Source organism: Passer montanus, unplaced genomic scaffold (genome assembly GCF_014805655.1).
Source record: "Passer montanus isolate IOZ18808 unplaced genomic scaffold, ASM1480565v1 scaffold42, whole genome shotgun sequence".
Taxonomy (NCBI): domain Eukaryota; kingdom Metazoa; phylum Chordata; class Aves; order Passeriformes; family Passeridae; genus Passer; species Passer montanus.
The window spans coordinates 5,276,601-5,293,167 of record NW_024369041.1 but is presented as its reverse complement, the minus strand read 5'-3'; the positions used below and the strand labels follow the sequence as shown (position 1 = coordinate 5,293,167).

Here is a 16,567-nt window from a genome sequence, read left to right as displayed (position 1 = left end):
GTTAGTTGTCCTTTATTACCTTGCCTAAATGTGGTGATTTGACCTTCTTTTGTCATCCAGCAGCACCAAAACTAGAAAGGAGGTCAGGAGGGAATAGCTTTGAGCAAAGTTTGCTGCCAGATTTGGGACTCCTGACTATTTCTTTGTAGGAGGCCGCCGCTGACAGAATGTATCATGTTTTGGTTCCCACTTTCTTGGCTGTTGTCCTCTACTGTCCATTCTCTCTCTCTGTTGTGCCCATTGCCTTCCTCCATGTCACAGGTACTTGGTGCTGATGCTCCGAGGTGCAGATGAATGCTCTACAAGTGTGGTGAGCTTAGCATGATGGGGTGCTACCTGAGGCTTCAGCCACATGTAGAAGAGGTGACACTACCTGCCCTCTCCAGCTGACACTAATGAGAGCCCTCATGGTCTTAAGGAACAGAAAATGTTGATGACTGAAGGAGCCCATTGTTCTGCAGCCTAAGCTATATGGTTTTGGCCAGTTAGATCTGAAATCTGAAATAATTTAGCCCCAGCAATTCTTCTTTCAAGATTTGTCAGGGTTTCCTTGCACTCCAAGTATTTGGTTTGCTGGATTGGGATCCAGCTCCTCATGTGTTCAGTTTTCAATTCCTGATGCTGCCATTTGGATGTCCAGTTCAGACATTCTCTCAGCATTTGGGTAGGAACAGACTCCCTTTAATTTACCAGTAACTGTGCAATTTGTAGCAGAGAATGTGCATCAGCCATTATATGTCTGAGCTTTATCCTCTCTGATTTAAATCTGGAGTGGGTAGAATCTACCCCTATCACTTAGACAAAGCCCAAATTGACACAGCCCTAATGTAGGACTCTGAAATTCTGCCAGCTGCTGTGGAGGCATTATCCTGTTTATTTGTATACATCTCTCTCATTCAAGATCTTTTTAAACACTTTGCAGTATAATTTCCAGAAGGATAAAAGTTACTTAAATGAAAACAGCATGTACCAACCTGTTTGGTGCCTGCAAGGAAGGTGGAATATTCATAGTATTCAGCCTTTTTTCAGGTAGTAGTCTGTAGCTGTTGTACAGAGTCCCATCTGACCTTAAAATAGGTTTAACCTTCCTTAAAGCTGATGATTCCACTTTACTGAAGGTAGATGGAAAAGGAATATTATAAAACTGGTTTACTTTTTACGTGTTACTGTACTTGTTTATCTTATGATATTTTATTTTTCTTATTATAAATTAAGAACATAGGTGAGTCAGTTTTGTTTTCACTTGCCTTTCAGGCTCTCAGTGCTGACATGTTTATGGGAGTCTTTTTTTATGTGGTGTAGAACTGGATTCACCATGATCACTTTGGCTGCATTCAGCAGCCTCTGATTTCCTTGTTTGTGTACTGGTTTCCTTTGAAAAGGAGTGTCAGAAATTTTTATCTCTCCACACCCACACTCCCCTCATAGGTCTTCATTGCATGATCTAGCCAGTAGACATGAATTTGCATGGAATTACTTCTGGGGAAGTTTGCCTGAACTATATATGGCTATATAAAAACACACAGCTGCACATCCGTTACCACTGCATACAGATGGGATTGGGAGTTTGGCTCTGGCTCAGTCCCCTCATTCTGTAGAGCTGTGCCCGAAATAGGTGTGCCTATTCAGCTCAGTTAATTTGTATGCTGGGAAGTGCTGTGTTTTTCTCAGTATTTGAGTGTTAACTACAGATGCACATAACTTGAGCAGCTGAAACTTACCTGCGTTTAATACTTGCTGTCTTCCTGTTTACTGAGAGGAAGTAAGTGAGTAGTAAAATCTAAGGAAAGACCTTAGAAACTTGAAAGAAATATTTGAGTGATTTATGTGGCAGTGGTGCCTTAGATGAGGATTCATATTACCTTTGCATGCAGATACATTGAGGAATCATCAAAGACACAACAATGTTCATTTTGCTGCCACTGGCACTCATACCCACGCAGTAGGAAAGAGGCTTTTGGTGGTGCATTTTAGCATACTGATTGAATGGCACTGCTTGCAGGGAGAGTGAACAGGAAGGAGGAGACATGAATGTGTGTTGAGTTTGTGACTGTTGGTGCAGGTTGGGTGTTGCCTTCTCCTCCTTTTGAGGGGCACTCCAATCTGAATGTCAGTGTTCCATCTTTTGAAGTCATCATGAAGTCAAGTCTGTGTTATAAAGTGAGTTGTCACCACATCAAGAGAGGCACCATGCTGCAAGACTTCCCTTGCTCCTGCAGCAGCTTATCCTGCCTGATTTGCAGTCAGCTTCCAGCCTTCCTTCAGGCTCTCCAAACTCATTGTTGTCCTGACAGGAAACCCCAGGCTGGAGCTGACTCTGGAAAGTTGTTGAGCTTTCCTCTTCTCTACCCATGCTGTTGCATGCTCTTATGGGAAAATAGAGAATAAAGGGTTGTCTTATGGGTTGATTTGCACCATTTAGTCCATACATGGTGTGAGTTTTCAGGTGTGAAATGGCTGTGAGCATATCTTCCAAGAGACAGGAGAAGATGGGCTGTGGGGAGGAGTGTCACCAGGGGATATGGCTGGAACTTCAGCCATTTTGATTTTTCTTCCAAAAGAACAACTTCAATTAGTTAGGAGGATAAAGAAAACATAAGTATCACCTCTTGAGAGGAAAAGCTGGGGGATTTATCTTCCAGCCAAGTGACCCTTTACTGTGCTTATCTTGAAAGGAAAGAGGAACATACTACGTTTCCAGTGCCTCTTCTTCAGAGGTCAGAAGTCTAAGTTCTGAGTTGTAACATTCATGAGAATAAACTGGAGCCTTTTAACAAAGCCATTTCACTCCTGCTCCTCATGTGAGCAGCCACAGTGCAGCAGCACCTCTGTCTACAGCACTGGGACTGTCAGGATGAGGATTCCTTAGCTTTAAGATCAAAATACATTGCAGATGGTAATCTCTTATTAATTCAGGGGGAGTACTTTTTAACATGGCTAATAGTAAAGCCCAAGTAATGGAAGAGAAGAATCCAGAGCTCATCCTGTTTCAGTTTTAGTTTATTTGAAAACGTTGCTTGTTGCCATGTTCTGACCAGGTAATGCTATCGCATAATCTGAAATGGATTTGGGATCAACAGGAAGTGACAGCACAAGCAAAGAAGTTTCCACACAACATCTGGCCATACAAACAAATTAACAGCACAAAGCCCACAGTTCTTCCATCACTGGTCTTTCTGGAAATTAAAATATCAATATGAATATTGATAGGTTTTTGCAAAATCATGTGTCCCCTGAAGTTTCAATTAGCATAACAATTGCCAAGTGCTGGTTGGAATGAAGCATTGGAAAGACAGAACCTCAGAAGGTATTTATGGTCCTTTCAACTCAAATTCAATTTCATTTCAAATTACAATTCAATTTCAAATGTCCTTTGGGCATTTTCTGTATTCAGATAAGAATTTTTAAATAATGAAGAAAATACCATTCCATTTCCTATGTCGTATCCATACTAATATGACTTGGAATTATTTGATTTAATTTTCTTAAGTAAAATCTCAAATTGATGTCAGTTCCTATAGCCAGGGACTTCAATACCACTTAGAATTTGCCATGTTGCTTCATGTTCCTACTAGTATGGGGTGCTTGGTCTTTGCTGTCACATATCAACAATCTTAACATATGATTTTTAAGGACCACTACATTTGGTGCACTTTTCTACATATGGTAATGCAGTAACTCAGAAGGAGCACAAAGGAAGAGTATACTGAAAAATACCCAGACTGTGAAGCATACAGTACACAGCAGTTCTTTCAAAAGGAGGAAAACCAAACCAAAACAAGAGGGAGGGAGGAAAATGTCAGTTTGGGCAATAAAAGGTATTTTATTCTCTGTTTACTATTATACCGTGGTAATAAATTCAAACCAACAGGGAAACCTTAGCTTGGATTCAGAAGAATACTGACAAAACTTAGTAGAATGCTACAAACTTTTCTGTAGCTTGAGTGTAGTAATTTCTATTCCCTGAGAAAATTAGGCTCTGCAGCTTTTCACATTGATGCCATATATTAAATGATTCCATATATTCAATTCCTTTTTGCTCAGGGTACCTGCATCCCAAGTATCACATAGGGACACAGCAGACAGTTGTGTCTTTAATGTCATCTGAAAGTATATTGATTTTATTGGATGCTTAGGGACAATTCTATTCCTTCACACTCATTTTTCTGATATTCATGTCAGCAGTTCACTTTCACATTTGCGTTACATGTAAAGGTCTGGGGGATCAGCTGGTGCTGTCCTGGGAGAATGACTGAGTAGGCTGGAGGCTTCTGCTGGCTAGAACTCTGAATGGGGGGATGAATGAGCCTTTCAGAGTTACTGGAGAGGGGCTCACTTAAGCCAACAGGCTTCCTAGATGATAAAGAGTAGACACGATCTACAAGAAAGGGACAAACTTAAAAGAAAAGTACAGAGCACTCATTAGTTCCTACATGGTAGTGAGATGAAAGAGCCTGGTTTTCTCCAGTGTTTTAGCTTTGCTGGTAGCATGCAGTTTTCAGATTGCAGCCAAGCAATGATCAAACTGGACAGGAAAAATGATAAAGCTGCCCAGCTCTTCTGGAGTCCTTCGCCTCTTCTGCAGCAGGTTGCATGTGGCAAGGACAGAAATCTGTTAGATGGGGTGAAATTCACCTGAGCATGAAAGCAAGGCAATTGTTTGTCTCTTGTTGCAGCCCTTCTCTAAATGGTGCTCACTGCAGAAGTGTTAGGCAGTGTCTTTCTGAAGAAATGGGCCTCTGTTTACATCTGGTATTTTCTGCCAAATGGCCTGTGCTAAAGCAATGTCTCATGTAGTGCAAACTGAGGTGAGTTTGTTGTCCTTCAAGGGACAATTTAATGTCTGGTGTTATAATGAATGCTACCCTGTGCAATTGCTAAATCTACTGTGTTCAGAGCAAGGTGCTGGACTGTCTTTAATCCCACTTTGAAGGCCCTGCCTGTGAGCATGCAAGAAGGTTTTGTCAAATGGTTTTATGCACAAAGGAGCTTCTTCTCAAAAGAAGTCTCTGAAGTCAATGACATGTTCTTATTCACAGGAGCTAAAAAGTGCAGTGAACTAAAGATATGTATGCAGGTAGCAAACAAATAAACAAGCTGTGCTCTAGAAAATGTAACAGATACGGATCCATGGAAAATTTGAATAAATAAAAGGCACAGTCCTTGGGAAGTACTGTGCTCCTGCCACTGCCACATGTGCACTGAATCATAGATATATTTACAATTTGAAAGATAGGTAAGAGTCAATATGTAAAAAGATTCCTGAAAACAGATGTTTTCACATCCACATCTATCTCTCAGGCAGCAGGTCTGGAAGGCTGTGTGACCAGACCCTTCTGGCTCCATCTGAGGCTGGGAACTGAAAGCACACGTGTTCGCCAAAGGAGAAAAATGTATTGGGCCATGGTGTTTTCTGTCTTTTCCTCAAATTTCTTGCCCCCAGATGGCTGCTAACTTTATATAATTTGCAGCCAAGGATCCTCCCACAAGGAGCAGGAACAGAGCCCAAACTGATCTCATCCAAATGGGGCTTGGTTCCATCTCCAGACTGATTCATGCCTATGCTAAACTCAGGTGAGCCTTCCCAGCATGCGAAATTCCCATGCAGTTTCTCTCCAAGCCTTCAATGAAAGCTGCAGTGCTACCTGTGATTAGTGTCCCTTGCCTGTTCTCTTTTGAAACATTTTATCCCAAACTCAGGCTATTTGGTTAGATCAGTAAATTTAGTTTAGAAATGCCTGGAGGTGAAGCCATTAGTAACAAGAGAATTATTAATTCCTTACAAAAATCTGATGCCTCAGAGGCACAGCCTGAGAAGCTTCTTTGCCATGGATGACTTTCTAGCCATCTATTGAGATGACTGCCCTTAAAGTACACTTGGTGGCACTTGGTAAACCTGTGGGAGGATGGATTGTAGAAAAATAAGAGATAGTGCTGAAAGCAATCTCACCCCTGAGGAGTTGCAGCTGTACTAATTACCAAAGATTAGGAACAGGCCTGCCCTTAATAGGCCACAGCTGTGTCCAATTAAGGCTTACCCTTAATAGGCCACAGCTATATCCAGTAAGGATGGGTGTTATAAAAGAGTGGGTTAGCTGGTCGAAAGGGGATTTGGGGGTTGTGCTGTGAGGGGGAAGGGGTAGATGGTCGTGTGAGGGACAGTGAGGGTGCATGAGTATGTACCGTGAGGGGGGATGTCCCGTGAGGGGCTGCAAGGGTGAGGCAGTTGTGCAAAGGACAGGAAGGAGTCATCTGGCCGTGCAGAAGAAAGTGAGGAGTCAGCATTGCCCATGAGAACTCACAGAGAAGGTGTGAAGGTTTTACAGTAAGGTAATGACATAAACCATTATGGTGCCAAACATGTATGGAACTTATTACCTCTAAAATTGTCTAAGAAGTTCTCCACCAACCTAGCGATGTTGTGTCATAAGATAATTTGAAAGGAATGCCTGAAAACTTGCGTGACTAGGGTGGTAATGAGAAAAGCCTGTTCAGATTAGTAATGTGTGTACTGCCTGCATGAAAGCTGCCAGTGAAGTTCTGGGTGCTTCAGTGCCTGGTGGTGCCAAGTGGCTGTTTAAATCCATTCAGCAAGAGCGTGTTCTTGTCTGTGTAGCAGGCAGCTGTAGCAACAGACGTGTGAAGGACACAAAAGTGTGAGAGAGATGGACTTTTGGAGAGAGGCTTTAGGCAACGGGCAGATGAGGAGTAACAGCCCACTTGTATCTTTCAAAGCTCCCTCCTGGGCTGGTGTTTTAAAGATGGAAGTTAATACACTTCTGAAGGGGGCTGTATGATAGAGCAGGGGTATTTTTAAAAAAATAAGACTGTGTTATGAGTGTCCACACTATGAATAAACTAAGAAAAAATGGTCTTCGTGTTAGGTAGTGGCTTGCTTTTGCTGGTGTGGTCTCTCACAAAATATAATGCCTTATCTATGTAAGCAGGGTGACTTAGTGTTGCAGAGATTGTTTATGGACAGGGAAGACGTTCCTGAACAGAGAAGGAATAAAAGAAAGCAGAGATTTTAATTTGTTGGTTAAAACAGCCTTAGCACACAAACAGTTATCAAAAAAGTATCTAGGATTATCTTGAAGAGGTGTCCCTCTGTGTCAGACTGGGATAACTTCCCCTCTGGATCTGCATTTACTTCTTAAAGAACCGGTTATAAAAAATGCAGTTGCTGTTTGTTGGTTTTTCTTTAAACATCCTGATTGCTTTTTGATGACACTGTACAAACACAGGGTTAGAATCAAATGCTAGAAATAGCTTCCTAGAACTCAAACTGATTTTTAGATAAGAAAGTAAACATGTGCGTGTGTGCAAGTCATGCATGCATCCAGGCAGAACTAGTTATTTTTATTCTTCTAGATGAAATTGTCTGTAAAAACATGAGGTGCTATTTATTGTTACCATAATTTTAATTTAAAATTCACTTCAGTGACATGAAGTGTTGTCTTAGCTCATTTAACAAGCTGTGAAATGGTTAGAAGGATGATAGAAATGTCTGACAAACCAACCCCAGGTAAAATGTAGTTACTTATATTTGCTACTCCACCCCCAATTTTTCATAATGATGAGCAAAAATGGGTCATCTTGTTAGTCAAAAAATATTAGCATTAGCAAGAAATGTTTCCATCTCACATTGAGGAGAACACATGCACAGCCCAGTTTCATCCCCTCCCTGTGGTTTGGCTTTAAGGGGAACTGGAGTAGGAGAAAAAAATAATCTGGGCTGGTTTCCTTCAGTGCAGCTGTGGTAAGCTTGAAGAGAGGGTGTGCTGCACATCACCTCAGCCATGGGGTGTCCACAGGGTCCTTTGCAGCAAACTTCTCCCCCTGCATCCTTCTACCCTATGAAAATGATACCCTACTTCCTCCTACATGTGAATGAACAATTTTGATCCAACACCACAGTGATTCCACAAAAAAGCATGATTTGTATAAATTTGTAGACTGGCTCTGGGCTTATTCCCCAGGAGCAGCCTTACATCCCTGGAGTCCTAGTACTGGCTGTGATGTGACAAATATTTTTTGTTGCATTATGGCTCTTTTGAGGTTTCAAGGAGTCAAGTTATTTCACAGTGGTATTGCACTCTGAGGGCAGAGGAAGAGACTGGGTTTAGAGAGAAGTTTGGTGGAGGCACAGCAACTAGGGGTGCTGAGAATAGAAAAACTGTCTGGCAGTTCTAAAAACTTAAATCTTTTTATCCCTTTGGATGTATTTCTTTAATCTAAGCACTTGAGTGGATGAACTGTTCAATATTTATTCAGTATCTATTTCTGTAAGAAACAGGACATAATTTGCAAGCCAGATTTTCCTTAAGGACCAGAGGCTTAAAACCTCTGATAGGAATTTCCAGCCAGAAATGGTTGCTGTGTTGCACACATCAATAAATGTATTGATAGTAATGTGACTTTTTTTTACTGTGCTATTTTCATGAAATAACATTTACCTTAATACTTCTTGCTTTGACTCGCTCTTTCTTGGCCTGATCTGTATGACAAATGCCAATTCAGCTGGAACCCAACTCAGGACAGAAAAATGCAGAAAAACTACAGCTTTGTGGCAAGGCAGGAAAAACTAAGGAGCTGCAGATGGTCATAGCCCCAAGTGTGATTGGGAAAATATTGAGACAAACCAATCTTGTACGAATGAGAAACATTTCTTGTGGCAAAATGAGAGTTTGCAGTGAAGTATAGATCCCTATCCATGCTTCTTTGAATATCCTCCCTGAGACTGGATCAAAACTATCCAAATAGTATGTGAAATGCAAAGTGAATTTATACTGGGCTACTGTGCCTCAGTTATTGTGCCAGCTGTCACCTCAAGATGTGCAGTGGTAAGGGTGAGTCACTCCACTTCCTTAGCAATGCTGCACTGCAGGTGCCTGCACAGAGGGCAGCTAATGGTGCTTGGGCTCCAGAGCACATTGCTTTGCTGGTTTTCTCTCCCTAGATACCTATATCCCAGTACTTGGGAAAATCAGACTAAACTACAAACTTGCTTCAGATGGAGATTGTTTCCAAGTATTGTGTTCTGCAGAGATAGCCTCTGTTTTTCTCAAAAAATGCAGGCTGTCTGCAAATACTTAGCCCTGGATCTACCTTCAGAAAAAAAAATGCCAATCCCAAGAGCTAACTGGAGAATTGCTCCTTTTTCCTGGTTGACTGCTATCAGAAGTGGGCTTACATCTGTTCTCACAGCAATAGGTGCAAGTCCTTTGTCTAGCAAAAGGAAGGTGATTTTCTGACATTATTTTCTCACATAGGAATTTATATTTTTGATATTGTCAGTGCACTTATTCTCCATTTCAGGTTCAAAATGGTAATCCATTAAATGATCCAGTGACTTGTCACTTGTCACAAGATCAATTGGGAAAAATCCTAACAGGCTTAACCCTGAAACCAGAACATAGAGAGCCCAGTTAGATTCTCCCATGACACAAACTGGTGACTTCACCAGCACATTGCCTAGCAAACACTGAGATGCAGGTGTCTCAAATGGATATTTTATAAGCCAGATGCTACCTGCAGTAAATGCCCAAGAAATCACACCAGGACTCTGTAACCAACAGAGGAATCGTGGTAAAAGGCATGGTAAGGAAGTGTAGCATCTCTAGGAAACCCTCCCTGTATGGAACATCCCCATAATATGGATATGCAGCTGAAAGGACCTCTCTGGGTTTAAACAGCAGTGTTATTTTTGTGTGACCATTTCTCTGTGTGTATAAATGTCCCCTATTAGCAATGGATTCAAGCAACCAATTTCAATCACCTTTGATTTTGAAAGGAATTAAAGATAACCTCATTCTTTCAAGTGCTGTAAAGGTAGAAAGTGGAATAGAAAAGACAGACCACATAAATTTTGGAACTTAGGGAAAGGCTGCAAAACTTTTGCTTTATTAAACCCTGTGTGTTCCCATTGTCTTCTCAGCTGGAGAAAGGCTTCTAGTGAAGCTCTCAGTCACCTGTGAGGATCCTTGTCCAACAGGATGCTTCTGATGGGCTTGATTCTGCACCTGTGTGGGAAGCACATGTGAATTGGCCTCAAAGCCAATGTCCCTGGTCTCCCAGGCAGAAACAGAATACATGTGACTGTATACCTCAGTTAGTCACTCATCCACTGTCCTGGGTATGGGCAACTTTAGGACATAGAGGGTGATCAAACTGTCATTTAAAGTAATGAAATGTTTCATTTGATTGTCAAGGTTTTCATGTTTGATATCAGTAATTGTTTTCCAAATTCATGTGGGGATGGATTTTATGTAACTTACTGTTTCTGTTATAAAATGTATTTTGAGTGCATTTATCTCATATGGTGATTCAAAAAGGCTACATTAATTTAATCTGAAGGCATTTTTATACAGTATTGACATCAGGAATACTGGGAGGAGTCAGTTTCTGGTCTCTTATCTGGAATAAGGAAAAATAATTCCTTGTATGTTCTGAACCTTCTACAGTTTCTTTTAGAAATTCTACAGGAACAGGCAATGATCAACAAAATAGTTCATTGAAGCACCTTGGTATCAATGGTTAGTTGATGGCATCATACAGAGATGTGATCCTGGTGCCGTTGGGAGCACTATAGCAGTTGAAGGAGAATATTAAAAAAAAAAAACCCAAAAAACTTGAGCAGAAGATGGACAAGCTGTCAGGGTAAAATTAATCTGAGAAGACCTCAAATAGTAAGAGTTTATTCTAAGCTGTTCTGGTCTCTCTGTCTAATTATCCCACTAAGATAAGGGTGATACATCCTAGCTGACTTAGGCACCTGCCTATTATAGGGTGACATCTTCAATGACTGGCTCCATGACTACCTTAGAGAAGGAACCTATTTCACACTGCTCAGTTATCTGAGATGGAGCCTATAAAGTTTTCTCTTAGCATAACTTTCATCATTACAGGGTTAAAGCTTTAGCTCACTGTCAGACAGATGATTAATTCTCACCTTATCCAATCAAAACTGAACCTGAAGTGCATTACAATAAGGTAGTTACCCATATTTAAGTTTTTGTAGGACTACATGTTGCCTTTCTGCTCAGCTAAGAGATGGAAAGCCTTTCAACTGACCTCAGCAGGCTGAAATGAAGAAATGAGTTACTGAGGCTCCAGTAAGTGGTCAGGTAAACACCCTAAATTCCAGTCTCTGCCCATTTCACCAATCTATAGTGGTACATACCATGGCAATCAAAGCCAGTGGCAATCAATGGTAACAGTTTGCTTTTCAGTGTAAAATTAAATAAGTAGTCAGTTATAAAAAGCCTTTGCAAATTCTTTCCCACGTGTCCAGTACAAATCTTCATAGATTTCCATTTAGGATAAATCTGAAGAGGAATTGAGTGCATTTCTAGTGGCACACTGACGATATTCAAGGAGTAGGTGTAGCAAGCTGTGGGAACTAAGAAATTAAGAAAAATACTGCAGTGCTGTCAAGAGTAGGTGTAGACATTTTGTACCTGCTAAACCAAAATGATGGGCCTAACATTTAAAATAATATGCTGATCTAACACTTGAGCAGAACAGTGATTTAGATAGACAATGATCTTTTCTCTGCTATCCAGTTTCCCTAATACTTGAAGGAAGCCAAATGCTTTGCAATGCAAATCAAATGCCAAATAAAAGGATGGTGTGATTCATCTGAGAAAAATGTTTCACTTAAGAAACCCCAGAAGGCAGGATATAGATCCACTGTTTAATTCACCCTATCCCCTTCTGACTTCCCTGCACTAGCAGCAGTGACTGTGCAGGATTTTCCTTGTTTTGTAGGTTGTGCCTTTGGGTTTTTCTGCCATTCAGTGGAGGTTTGTCTGGAGAAAAAACATGGTTACAATGCTTTCCTTTTTTTGTTGCTGTCTGCTGCATTTACTCTTCAGCTAGGGAGCAAGCAGAATAGTTAGTTACTAGTTAAATCTCAAATCTCTGGATAATCTAGATGGTTTAAAGCTTTCTTCATTTCAAGTTAGTTTTGTTGAAGCTAACTGTTAAGAGCTTTGTTGGAGCTAGACATGAAGTGTGGAAAGAACATCTTGCCTCACTCTGAACCTGTAGAAATGCCTTTTAAAGTCTCAGTCTCACGTTCCTTTAAAAGCTAATACTAGAAGTGTGGTAGAATACAGTAGATCTGTCAGATGCTTAATTAAAAAAATAAAACAATTTTTAAATTTTTTAATTAAGCATCTGACAGATCTACTGAATTATGAAGCCTGATTTTATAATAATAAAACCTAACATCTCTAGAAAGTGAATGCAACAGAGGACTGAAGCAGGTGCAAGAATGTGAGAAGCCAGACTTTGCAGAAACATGTTCCTAATGTACTGGAAAATTGGACATTTGAAGCAGCTGAAGAGCAGGTATGCACTGAGCTTGACAAGATACTATTCATGTTGCTTAGGGCTGAGTCAGACACATTTAACTGCCACTGATTTCTTAAGAGCTCCAATTCAAGTCAGTGTCTGCAGGAGCATGTAAGGGCTGCAGGCACGGGCTCTATGCTACTAGCAGTCACATTTTGGGACTTTATTAAGACTCAGATTTGCTGAACAGACTGTACTGCAAAACCATGCTAATTAGCATCTAAAATTCTTGGACAACTGCCACAGATTCCTGGAAGCTGTCTACACCACCAGCAAAATTGTTTTAGAGATGCTGATTGCCTGAAATAATTTGGGGCATAACTTGTTCTTTTGCAGTGATTTTTATTGTATCCATGTAGTCATCCTGGCTTTTGACAAACCCTGTTGGTGTGTACCTGAGAGCTGTTCTCAGGGGTCTTGGAGGCAGTGCTTCTCCAAAGGTTGAACCAGTGGGTTTGTTCTAGAGTCTAACCTGAACTGCTTGGGATGATGCTGGATAGGAAGTGTTTCAGTGTGTCTTTTTCACAGGTTGTATCAATTTTCTGTGGTAGTGCACTCTTTGGTGAGTTGGTGAAGGGATGTTAGCAAGGCAGAGTCACAGTAATTAATTTCTTATTTATCTCTGCAGTAAGGTTAAAATTTCCATCTGCTCCCACAGTTTACATCAACCTCATCAAAGAGTTTCAGCCATTCAGTCAAGGCTGTAGCCTCACTCAACTTGGGTCAAGCAATGATTCAATGATAATATGGTACAGTCAACATGAGACTTGCACCTGTTTGGTTCAATTCCACTCCCTAAGATGTTACTGTTTCTAGTTTACTTCTGTAGCCTAGAAAATGACCTGTAGATTTTTGAGGCCCAAATCCCATCCCTGAGTGATTCAGGAGAGGCCAGACCCCACTTTAAGAGATAAACCATACTGTAAAGCAAAAGGGCACTCTGATCTGTCATCTCATGTTCTCCCCTCATTTGGTGGATTGCGTTTGCTGTATCCAAAATCCTGAACTCTGCAGCAGAGACAGGAGCCCAAGGCTTATCCTAGGTGCATGAAGCACTGGGATTAGGTGGAGACTTCCCTTTAAACCTTCCTCAAGCTCACTCTTAGCTGCGTATGGACAGCCAATATATCTAAGTATCGTACCTTGATTAAGCAAAAGCCTTTTGGCTCCCTCATGGGATCTCTCCAGTGAACAAACTGGACAAAGTTTTTCTGAGAAAGTCACAGTACCTAAAGAACAGGAGGGAGTATCCAAACAACAAGAAAAAATATGGCATCCATAAATATATAACCTGGGGTAGTGTTACAAAGCAGAGTGATGCAGACTCCCCAAGCAGGTGCAAGAGGGAGCCCTGTATTGCAAAAACCAGGCCTTTTAAAGCAGTTAGGCCTTTATCAGTTACATTCCAATTAAGCACAACAAATGTAATTCAACCAACCACCATGAACCACAATATGAACATGTAATGCTTGTATAATTTGTTTTTCTACCTCTGCTTCGGCTGAGTCACCTTCCCATAGTCCTTTTCTGCTCAGCTGAAGTAACAGGTCTGAGCCATGGTTTTATAAGGGCAACAAGGCCCTTCTTTTCTAAGGTTTTACCTATATGCAACAAGGGTAGGGCTTCCCAGTTGTGGCATATGCCTTGTCAGTGGTATGCAGAGGATTTTAGGATGACATGAAGGTATTTAGTGAATATCTGAATGTCCTAAGAAACATGGCCCAAGATGGAGACAGGAACTCCAGAACTGCTGCCTCTGCCATCTGTGCCTCCAGATGAGACGAGCGCTCTGGAGGGAAGCAGAGCTCCCTGTCCTCTGCCTTGCATCAAGGAATTCATAGTTTTGGTCCAGAAGTTCATGATTTTCCTTCAAGGCTAGCCCGCTGTGTTTGTGCCCCAGTTGTAAATGTCAGGGGTCCAGCTGAACTGCTGAGCACCTATGCGAAATCCTGATGAAGCAATGATGCTTTAAAAATTTTCCCTTCTAACTGCATTTTCTTATATTTTAAATAAGCATATGTTAGCCTGGAGACTTCTGTCTTCTGTAGAAAGCTGTTAGCAACACTGTATATCTCACTCATTCCAACACATTTCGCTTCCCACAAATGTTGACAACCCTGTGCAAAGCAATGAGGATCTGTGCTTCTGACCATCACCTGTCAAGGAGGAATTCAGAGAGGAAAGCCAAGAAATCAGGGATGAGGAATGGGTGGGAGACACTATTTGGCTCATTTGTTTCATCTGCCGAAGACAAACAGAGCTGCAAAACTGGCAGCAGAAGAGAGAGAGAGAGATGACTCCCATTCCTCTCCAGTCAATCTAGTGAATAATTAATGCACTTTTACTCAGTATATAACAGTATACTTTTAACAGTATCGCTACTAGTGCAGCTATTGAAGTACCATCGTATTAAAAATGCATAATTAGATTAACTTCAGGAGCCCAAGAACACGGTTAACATTCAAGGCACGCTTTGGAGCAGCACTGGTTGCTGCCGTGAGCCGCTCCCGGTAAGAGCACTCATCAGCAAGGGGCGCACGGGCCTGTTTCGGGAAAGTAAACGGGGAAGAAAGAAGCCAAGCCAGGTTCTGCCCTGGCCTCTATTACTGGCGCTCGCTGTTGTGGCCATGCACGAGGGGGCTAGCGCTGCCCTCAGCGGCCTGAGGCGGGCCTGCAGCTCTCCGCGCCAGCCGGCGGCCGCGGTGCCGGGGGCGCTGCCGGGGCGGGGCGGCCGCGGCCGTTGAGGGGCGGGAGGTTTGAACGGCGGCGCCGCCGAGCAGGAGGAGGAGGAGGATGAGGCGGCAGCAGCCCGGCGGGCCGGGCGCCGCGGGGCCGGTGAGTGCCGGGGCCGGCAGGGCAGGGCAGACCCGGCCCGGGGGCGGGAGCCGCGCTGTCTCCGAGCTCGGGTGGCGGCGGTGCAGCCGCGCTCCTGCGGGAGCTCGCCGGGGGACGCGGCGGCCGCCCCGGCAGAGCTGCTGCGCTGGGCCGGGCCCACCGGGACCCCCGCTCACGGTCCCTTTCGCAGCCTCTCGGAGCTGCTCTCTTGCACTTCTTTAATCTTTCAGCACCCTTGCACCTCTTTAGTCTTGCTTGGTTTTCCGATTCGTGAGGGTTTTCTTACACCTCGAGTTGGTTCAGAACCCAAATAAGTTGAGCTCGGGAGTGTCTGTGAAACTCTGGCTGTCAATTGTAGCAAATGCTCTTTCTGTTTCTAACTGCAAAATGCCCCAGCTGGTGTCTTGACTTCATAGCCCCTGTTTTAGAAGAGTTTGAGGCATTCAATCAAGGCTGTAGCTCGATTACTGGCTATTTGCTTACTTTAAAAAGACAAACTATACTTACGGGGTTTAGAGTTTGGGGATTTGGAGTTTTAGTGTTTAGGTGTAAACCACTGTGGCAGTAAATCAGAAGTGTACATTGGAATAAGATTCTGAACCTGTGATGAAGTTACCAATTAAATGAAGTAAAATTTCTGCCTGTCCTACCTTCAGCAGTATCTGTATAATTTTTTTTTCAGCTGTTATTTTTGTTTGTTTTGTGACTGCATTACTTTTATAATACTAGAAATTTCTTATACAAAGTAGACTTAGGTGAGGAATACCAAGACACTTTTTAGAAGCATTGCTTAGGTAGCTCCTGCGTTTGGGGCTGAAAATCCCAGCAGCTGTTAACAGTCTCATCTGGATGGTGCTGCCGTTGGTGGGGGAAGGATGGACCTCACAAGGGAAACGGTGTCTTAGTGGACAGCATATGGCAACACAGTGCTGTGCCATTCCCCCCAGTCCAGATGGTGTGCCTGTAGTTTTAGACAGAATGGAGGGGGGGGGAAATGACCAATCTCTTTTGGTAGGCACAAAGAACTTTATATGTTCCCAAATCAGGCTGCTAAATCCTTCCTTCAGATGAGATTTGTATAGTGTGGTTATTTAAGCTATGACCCAACAGCCGTCTACGGCTAGTCCAGAATATTTCATGTGAACCTGGCTGAGATGTAGTGTGGACTGAATGCTCTGTGCAGTTGTTAAAAGCCAGTATGGATACATGCAGATGCCCCAAAGAGGGGTGTTCATTTCCTCACTGTAGGTCTGTAACAGGTGATAGATGTGGAGAGGAGCCAGGGCAGTGCAGAGGCCCACGGTCTTGGGAATTATTAGAGGGAAGTAAGATGTCCTTCTTTGGAGCTTTGTAGCAGCTGATTTGTTAGTTTAGG

The 16,567-nt window shown here is 42.4% G+C and overlaps 1 protein-coding gene and 1 long non-coding RNA gene across 2 annotated transcripts in view; both read left to right on the top strand.

Moving 5' to 3' along the window:
• Nucleotides 1-6,136: 6,136 nt before the first annotated feature.
• Nucleotides 6,137-13,517, top strand: LOC120507246. Its single transcript, XR_005628704.1, has 3 exons — nt 6,137-6,330; nt 11,021-11,126; nt 12,241-13,517. It is a non-coding gene; the product is annotated as an uncharacterized LOC120507246 (long non-coding RNA).
• Nucleotides 13,518-13,799: 282 nt separating this feature from the next.
• The window catches only part of RTKN2 (rhotekin 2), a 35,234-nt gene continuing 32,466 nt past the window's right edge, over nt 13,800-16,567 (top strand). The window contains exons 1-2 of the mRNA XM_039719603.1: nt 13,800-13,819; nt 15,138-15,192. Coding sequence (XP_039575537.1) covers nt 13,800-13,819; nt 15,138-15,192 — 75 coding nt within the window. The remainder of the gene's footprint in view (nt 13,820-15,137; nt 15,193-16,567) is intronic.